General features: G+C 38.0%; 1 protein-coding gene across 1 annotated transcript; it reads right to left on the reverse strand.

Moving 5' to 3' along the window:
• Positions 1-1,293: 1,293 nt before the first annotated feature.
• KRT25 (keratin 25) lies at positions 1,294-9,042 on the reverse strand. Its single transcript, XM_027518974.1, has 8 exons — positions 8,540-9,042; positions 8,153-8,235; positions 7,446-7,602; positions 5,058-5,219; positions 4,847-4,972; positions 2,878-3,095; positions 2,314-2,381; positions 1,294-1,598 (listed from the first exon to the last, which is right to left on the reverse strand). The coding sequence occupies exons 1-8, from the start codon at positions 8,966-8,968 to the stop codon at positions 1,489-1,491; spliced, it is 1,353 nt and encodes a 450-aa protein (XP_027374775.1). The 5' UTR covers positions 8,969-9,042; the 3' UTR covers positions 1,294-1,488.

Here is a 9,042-nt window from a genome sequence, read left to right on the forward strand (position 1 = left end):
TGCATTGGAGAAGGAAATGGCAACGCACTCTAGTGTTCTTGCCTGGAGAATCCCAGGGACGGCGGAGCCTGGTGGGCTGCCGTCTATGGAGTTGCACAGGGCTGGACACGACTGATGCGACTTAGCAGCAGCAGTGGCCTCCTTAGGTACCCATTAATATCCTTTTTTTTTTGTCCTCTGCCATCAGAGAAATATGGCTTAGGGGCCCAGAGTCCCCTGTTTCAGGTCAAGGCAAACACTTATTATTGAAACAGTTATTGGGCAGCAATGGTACAAGGCATGGGTTTGGCAGTGGTGGTAAAAATGTGTAAAGTAAGCTCTCCTCCTCTCAAATGCTTCCAGACTAGTTAATATTGTAATATTTGTATTTCTTATAATCTAATAGGGAACATAATTAGGCATTTTGGCTCTAATGTCCTCTGCCTAGGATTCATTAGAAGAATACAATAAAAATAATTCAAGGATAACTCTAGTGCTTATTATCTGCTTAATAATAATTATTATTATCTGCTTAACACTTTCAGATGGATCTTGAAATCAAATTTTCATGAATGTATTACAACATGGGTATCTATAGAGTATTAAGAGTCAGCTGAATGTAATATTTGATCTGAGGAAATTATGTTTTCAGTTTATCTAATTTATTTCCCTTTCTTGGAGATGTTGATCAAGAGAGTTACCAACATTAAGTGTACTTTGTAATACAAATGAAGTACTTCATTAAAAGAACTTAAATTCTAAGCCAGCACTTTGGATTAACCTCCTTTACATTTGAAATATTGTTTAAATATTTATTCAAAAGGGATCTGAAAATTAATCCTTATAAATATTGAGTATTAAAAATGAGTTAACATTTATTGAGTGCTTACCCCTAAGTGTACTTTATGGTAATTTATTTGTTTAATCTTTACAATAAGCACTTGAGAGAAGTACTGTTATTGTTTTATAGATGAACCTGAAATGCACTACTATGATAAGGAATAGACTTGCTGTAGGTCAAAGCATGGCAGATTGGGGGTTCAGTGGAAGGATTTTTATTCCTTTTGAGTTTATCTCATATTGAGTTATTGGGAAAGCCTCATGAAAATCCAGGGAGAAATCTTAATTATTTTTTAAAGTTCTCATGCAGATCAAGAGCTGTTGTTAGATGTTTGCACATCTGTACCACAGACATGAACATTTTAAAGACAAGACAATACCACCAGTGATAACTTGCTAAAGGAAGAAGGTTTATTGACTAAAAAGAACTGACAACATTTTCTGTAGGGTAATCAAATGAGTCATCATATTTATATGTGATGTTCTTCCAGATAAATGGGAAGATACTATTGATAATGCTAATGATTGCCCAGACAGAGATTATATTTCAGTAACAGGAAGATAAGAGGACAGACCTTTTTTTTAAGACTTGCTCATTTTCCCAGACAGATAGATTATGCCTTCTCTTCTCAGAGAGTTTTTGGCATATGCTGTCTCTTGTATATCAGATTAATTGCTTTGAGATTTCTCTTCCAGGGAGTGGAGCCTGGGGGTAAGTATTTTGCTGCGCTGGTCTACCTCCTCAAGGACTTTCTTAACCACAATGGCTTTGACCGGATCTAAAATTCAAAGTTTAAAAGGAAATTTTTAGAGAGTTGAAACAAGATGAATAAAATCACAATAGCTAAAATGTGGATGAGTCTTGAGGATATTATGCTAAGAGAAATAAATCAATCACAAAAAGACAAATATGGTATGATTCCAATTATATGAGGTACCTAGAGTAGTCAAATTCATAGCAAGAGAAAGTAGAATGGGAGTTGAAGAAACTGGAGGGAGGAGGAGGAAAGGGGAGTTTTTTTTTTTTTTAAACAGGAATAGAGTTTCAATTTTATAAAATGAAAAGAGATAGACAGTAATGATGACTACACAAGAATATGAATGTACTTAATGCCACTGAACTATACACTTAAAATAGTTAAGATAGTAAATTTTATGTTCTGTGTATTTTACCACAGTAAAAAAGTGGAAAAATAATAATAAGTTATATTAATTAAAGGAATAATAGAATTTTTATATAGAAAGGACTATGCAGGAAGCACAAATGATCAGACTCATTTTTGGGGAATTTTGATTTCTTGGTTAACTAAAAATGTGATGACAAAACACTTTGATTAAAATTAGCACACATCACTAGACATCTAGCACACACTGGTATCTACTACAGTCCTTTGTTACATCTGTTCTTGCTGAGGCCTGGAAATATGAAAACAGTCAAGCTGTGCACTGAAAATGAAGTAGAATAACATAAAATCAGAATTCCATTTTAATTACCTTTCATTTGGTTCCCCACATTTCCAGCTCCATAGTCTTTAGACTTGTAACCTCCAGACTTGCAAGCCCTGTGGACACAAATTGTTGAAAATGTCACATAGGAGAGTGACTTAGAAAGAAATCCTTTAACTCTAGAGTCACTCTTTTGTTTTCTTTTTTTGTTTTCTTATTAATAGTATCCTGACCAGAGATCGAACTTGCACCTCCTGAAGTGGAAGCATAGTGTCTTAACACTGGACTGCCAGGGAAGGCGTCTTCTTTTTTTTACTCTTGTTTTCTTTAGCTGTTTGGTGAGAAGAGTTTCATTGGGTCACACAGTTGAAGCTACTTTCTTTAGCAACAAGAGGTGGTTTTTTAAAATCTTCTCACCTTAAATAACAGGGCTTGTGGCACCTTGGTTTTGTAAGATGTGGCTAATTTGTATCTTGGCAGTAGTGTATCATGCTTAATATTTAGCATTTATGATCATAAATATGGTCATTTCAATTTATGTACACTTTCCAGGTATCTAAGTTCAAGCAGATTTTAGTATATTGCATTTTCCCTGTAAAGAATTCCACTTACCCATCATCTCCACCAATGAGGAGACAGTAGGTCTCGATTTCTTTTTCCAGGTGGACCTTGATGTCCAGGAGCTGCTCATACTCCAGTTTCTGGCCCTCGGTCTCCGTCCTGACTTGGTGCAGCTGCTCCTCCAGGGCCCCGATCTGAGCCTGGATCTGGGCCAGCTGTGCACAGTAGTTGCCCTCCGTCTCCGTCAAGGAGCACTCCAGGGAGTGTTTCTGTTAGGAAACAGTAAAGAAGCTGGGATAGATATACAGATATGCAGACATTTGCTTTAATAGATGACTTTTTCCATTTGTTACCTCTCCCTATAATTGTTTTAGATTTCACATTGACACATAGTTAAGAAGACACTCTTAAAAATCAGCAAATTTTTCTTTTTTGGTAGAATAAGCCAAAAGATATCAATGATGCTGTTTCAGCTGTTACATAAAATACCATTCTTTTCTTATGTTCTAAGTTAACTACAAAAAAATATATATTTTTTGATATATGGATATATTCTCAACACAGTTAAGGCTTTTAACATCAACTGGCACACATTTAAAATGGGAACATAGGAGCTTAATTTCCAAAATATATAAACAGCTCCTATAGCTCAATATAAAACAAAAAACCCAGTCAAAAAATGGACAGAAGACCCAAGTAAACGTTTCTCCAAATAAGAAATACAGATGGCCAATAGGCATATGAAAAGATGCTCAACATCACTAATTATTAGAGAAATGCAAATCAAAACTACAATGAAGTATCAGCTCGTACCAGTCAGAATGGCCATCCTCAAAAAGTCTACAAATAAACTGGAGAATGTGTGAAGAAAAAGGAACCCTCCTACACTGTTGGTCGGAATGTAAACTGGTATAGCCACTATGGAAAAAGAGTACGGAAGTTCCTTAAAAAACTAAAAATAGAGTTACTATGTGATCCAGCAATCCCATTCCTGGGCATATATCCAGAGAAAATATTAACTTGAAAAGATATGTGCACACAAATGTTCATAGCAATACTATTTACAGTAGCCAAGACATGGAAGGAACATAAGTACCCATCAAGAGATGAATGGATAAAGAAAATGTGGTGTGTATATACACAATGGAATACTACTCAGCCATAAAAGAGAATGAAATAATGCCATTTGCAGCAACATGGACGCCACTAGAGATTATCATATATGTGAAGTAAGTCAGAGAAAGACAAATATATATTACTTATATGTAGAACCTAAAAAGTGATGCAAATGAACTTATTTACAAAACAGAAACAGACTCACAGGCATAGAAAACAAATTTATGGTTACCAAAGCGGGAAGGGCGAAAAGTGATAAATTAGGACCTTGGGCTTAACAGATATACACTGCTGCTGCTGCTGCTGCTAAGTTGCTTCAGTCGTGTCCGACTCTGTGCGACCACATAGATGGCAGCCCACCAGGCTCCCCCATCCCTGGGATTCTCCAGGTAAGAATACTTGAGTGGGTTGCCATTTCCTTCTCCAATGCATGAAAGTGAAAAGTGAAAGTGAAGTCGCTCAGTCGTGTCCGACTCCTAGCAACCCCATGGACTGCAGCCCACCAGGCTCCTCCGTCCATGGGATTTCCCAGGCAAGAGTACTGGAGTGGGGTGCCATTGCCTTCTCCGAGATATACACTACTTTATAGAAAATAGATAAACAACAAGTTCCTACTGTATAGCACAGGGAACTATATTCAATATTTTGTAATAATCTATAATGAAAAAGAATCAGGAAAAGATATATATATATGTAATATTCACATATTAAATGTTAGTTATTATGATCATTATATCATCATAGAAGTTGGAATTAGTTTTTCAGCTAGTCTATGTATATATCTGAATCACTTTGCTCTATACCTCAAACTAACACAGCATTGTAAATCAACTATGCATCAATTTAAAAAAAGAAGAAGGAAAAAGATAACCTAGGAGATGATAAGAGATCAGCCTTTTCATACCGTGGCTAGGAGAGACTGAAGTTCAATTTCTAGTGTTTGGAGGTTGCGCTTCATCTCTGTCAGCTCATTCCTGGCTGAGGTGGTGGCTCCCACGTCCTCAGTGATCTGCTGTTGCAGCGAAGCGCTCTATCAAGGTGTAAAGGAGGGAGCACATCTTAGTTTTGTGAACAGTCCTCAAAAGCAGAGCGGGTGTTTTCCGGTTAAGGCTCACCTTTTCGTTGAACCAAGCCTCAGCGTCCCTGCGGTTCTGCTCGGCCAGGGCTTCGTACTCGGCTCGCATGTTGTTCAGCAGAACCGTGAGGTCCACGCCGGGCGCTGCGTTCATCTCCACATTCACGTTGCCTCCGGCCGCGCACTGCAGAACCTGCATTTCCTGGAGGCGGAAGAGCGTTCAGCCCAGCTGTGTAGGGATGTCTAGACAGTCTAGAGGCTTAGATTTGGTAGGGCTCTTAAGAGTTTTTCCTGGTCCACCTCCCGGGCTGTGCAGCTGCCTCTACATTTCGTATTTCCTGTCTCATGAAGTAATGTGTTTTATTCTTGTAAAGTTTTAATTGCTCCAAAGCTCTTCCTTCTGGTCAGTTTAATTCCTGCTCCTATAACTCCAATTCATCGATTTTAGTTCTGCTGCACAGAAAAGAGTCTTTCTTCCTTTCCCAAATGAAAATCCCTAAGATATTTAAAATTAGTTACTCTTATCTCTTATGCTATTTATTTATGGCTGAAATGTCTCCACCTTGATTCACTGGTCTGCATTTTACTTAAGAGACCAGCTTTGAAGTGTTCTCTGATCAGCTCTCTTGACCTCAGACAGTAGGAACATGATCCAAGAGCTGAGTCTAAAGAATTCTGAATAATTATAAACAAATATTTGTTATATATTTATATTTACAATTTAAACAGATTTGTTTATTTGCAGTTAATAAAGGGAGAACCTACTCCTGTAAAGAATCCTAGCTGTCGGTTAGGCTATTAAGCTTACACAAAGACTGGTGTCATGATGGACTTGAGTGTCAGACAGATATTTGCATGAACTCTGGTTCTGCCCTATAGTGGTTAAGTGAACTTGGGAAGATCCTTAATTTTTTAGTCTTGATTTTCAGATAAAATAAGAATAAAAAAATATCCTTCTCTGGGTGGTTGAAAGATGTGAAAGAATTATTAGTGATAAGACCTAGTAATACTATCTGGTGTATAAATGCTAAACAAATGCTAGTTATTAGGATCATTGTCATCATCAAAGAAGCTGGAATCAATTTTGCAGCCAAAGTCTACTTATTATCCCATCCGAGATGTGGGCTGTTGGGATGCACTCAGTTCTAAGGTTGTGGATAGCAGATATCACTGCTAAGACTGTGCATATTGAAACAGTAGGGATCAGCTTAGGTCTCTACTGCGGAAACCCTCCTGCCTGCCCATGTCCCGGGCCCTGAATTGGACCTAATGACAATAATGAGGCTTTCTTTTTTCCCGGTGATCTGTATACCTTCTCTTTCTCCAGGTGGGGTTTTTACTTCTGAGGATTTAGTGAAAACTTCCTCAGTTCAAGCATAAAAAGAAAAAGATAAAAAAAGATGCAGGTGGGTCTGTCTGTGAATGAATCATTTAAAAAATCAATTGTATTCATCAAAAATTTGTTATAGGGACTTCCCTGGTGGTCCAGTTGTTAAGACTCTGAGCTTCCACTGCAAGGGGCACGGGTTCAATCTCTGGTTGGGGAACTGAGATATCACATGCTGAGTGGTGCAGGCAAAGATTAAAAAAAAAAAATTATTACGTAGCTACCATGGGCTATAAACATTCCTGAACCCGTATGTTCATATTAAGGTTCTTTAGGTACCGTTTCAAGACAGCCTCATGGATAATCAAATTGCATTTTTAGCTTGATCTCTTGCTTTGAGGTTTGGCATGACTCTTAGAACTTTTTTGACTATTTTAAAATAAATTCAATTTCAAAGAATAAAGATTTCTCAGAAAACAGTGATTCTGAAAGCATTCCCCCAAATGTGTCCAGAGTTATGGCTGTATGGTCTGATTTTTTAATCTAACTTCCAATGGTGACCACTTTGGAAATGTATGTTTATTTGGAAGTGTACATTTATGTTTAGTTTCGGTTTCCTTATTTTTATATATGTTAAGTTTATATCTATTATATATATTAAGATTATACATTAAGGACATATGCTTAAGTGTGTACGAAGTAAGTGTTTAAGTGTTTTAAATCTGCCACTGTTTATAGAAATCTAGATCTGGTTTCCTTAAGATATCCTTAAAGTATATTTATTTTATCTAATTAGATGTAATCTCCTAAGTATGCCGTTTTAACTTAGCCATAATTGCCTAGCTGAAACATTGCTTTTGTAATTCTGATTGGTATGGAGAAGAAGATTCTTTCCCCCTCCCTGCCTTGGGAAATTTGATGCGAGATCAGAGGTGAATCTGGACTAATACTTCACCACTGCTACGAACCACTCAGGCCTCATGTCTGTCTGATCACGGATCTTTGGTGCCAGTTTCTTACTTAAGAAGTCAAGTCCATTATCTCCTGTTAGATGGATAGTGTCTGCAGAGGGATGGCAATATGTGGGCAGTCAGCTCTTACCTCTTTATGGTTCTTTTTGAGGTAAGTCAACTCTTCACTCAGGGTTTCATACTGAATCTCCAGGTCTGTTCTGCAGAGGGTGATTTCATCCAGAACTCTGCGAAGCCCATTGACATCGCTCTCTACGCTCTGATGAAGAGCCAGCTCATTTTCATACCTTAAAGAGGGTTAATGATTTTCCAGTTTATTTCATGATTGGAGAAGTAGTCACTGATCAATGATCAAATGCTAGAATTCTGGAATTATGGAGTGACACATTTGGCCTAGATGGGAGGGGAGTTTGGAGGAGAATGGACATATGTATATATATGGCTGAGTCCCTTTGCTATTCACCTGAATCTATCACAGCATTGTTAATCGGCTATAACCCAATACATAATCAAAAGTTAAAAAAATATAAAGTGACACATTTGGTCACAAGAGACATTTTCAAAATTTGTTGTATCATAATTATTTTGAGATATTTCCTTGGCAGAAAAAGAACTATGGTTTTGCACACTGCTTTGATAGCAGTTCATACTTTATATTTTATAGCCAAAGAGTAAAAAAAATAATAACATTCTGTTTGTTTGAAGTCCAAGCGTTTTACAGTGTTGGAACCAGAGTTGGTAATATTTAATGAGGGATCAAAAAATAAATTTAATGAAATGCTTCTCATTGACCTTGTGAATTTTTTTTTTTTTTCTTCACTCTGTGAGGCTACTTACTTGAGTCTGAAATCATCAGCAGTCAGCCTGGCATTATCGATCTGCAGAACAGCATTGGCATTGCTGGTGGTGGAAGCAATGATCTGGAAGCAGGGAGTTTGACTTTTTAGAGGCAATTTATCATAACTGGTAAAAACCAAAAAGCGTGTGTGTGTTTAAGATTAGGAAATGGAAATAATCCAAGTTAAATATAGTTACTAGATAGTTAGTGACATTTTCATCATAACTACTGAATCTACTTAGTGCTTATTTCCAACGCTAAATTGAAATTCCCTTTAAGAAGTCACAAGTAGGAATGAGAAATGTTTTTAGTATTCAGCGAAGAAAGAAAAAGAACATTTGGAAATAAAAGTACATAAAAAAGGATGGCAAAGTGTAATTTATTACCTGGTTTTTAAGATCCTCGATTATCGGGAAATATCTACTATAGTCATGATCAAGACCACGGCAAGATCCGGGCCCAAATTTCTCATACCAGCCCTTGATCTTCTGCTCCAGGTCAGCATTGGCCTCCTCCAGGGCACGAACATTCTCCAGGTAGGATGCGAGGCGGTCATTGAGATTCTGCATGGTCACCTTCTCATTGCCAGAAAGGAGGCCCCCCTCATTCACAGTAAAGCCAGCACAGGGATTGCCCCCCAAGGCGTTTCCTCCTGATGAGCTGCCCCCGAAGGCACAGGAGAAACTGCTTCCAATTCCAGGCATGCTGCAAGCATTCCCAGCTCCAAAGCTGGCTCCCCCACCGGAGAGCCTGAGTGAGCCCGTGGTGGGACGGGGACTGGCCCTCCTGGATCCACTGGGAAGTCGAAGAGACATGGTATCAGAGATGTGCTTATGAAAGCCGGAGTGGAGAGACTGCCCATCCCAGCTCGTCTGTTGCCCTTTTTATA

The sequence above is a fragment of the Bos indicus x Bos taurus genome, chromosome 19 (genome assembly GCF_003369695.1).
Source record: "Bos indicus x Bos taurus breed Angus x Brahman F1 hybrid chromosome 19, Bos_hybrid_MaternalHap_v2.0, whole genome shotgun sequence".
Lineage (NCBI taxonomy): Eukaryota > Metazoa > Chordata > Mammalia > Artiodactyla > Bovidae > Bos > Bos indicus x Bos taurus.

Excerpts from the sequence above, each read along its gene's own strand:
- KRT25 (XM_027518974.1), bottom strand. The coding sequence starts at position 8,968 with ATGTCTCTTCGACTTCCCAGTGGATCCAGGAGGGCCAGTCCCCGTCCC. Across the intron at positions 7,603-8,152 it reads GCTGATGATTTCAGACTCAA|GTATGAAAATGAGCTGGCTC; the intron begins GTAAGTAGCCTC and ends ACCCTCTTTAAG. Across the intron at positions 5,220-7,445 it reads TCAAAAAGAACCATAAAGAG|GAAATGCAGGTTCTGCAGTG; the intron begins GTAAGAGCTGAC and ends TTCCGCCTCCAG.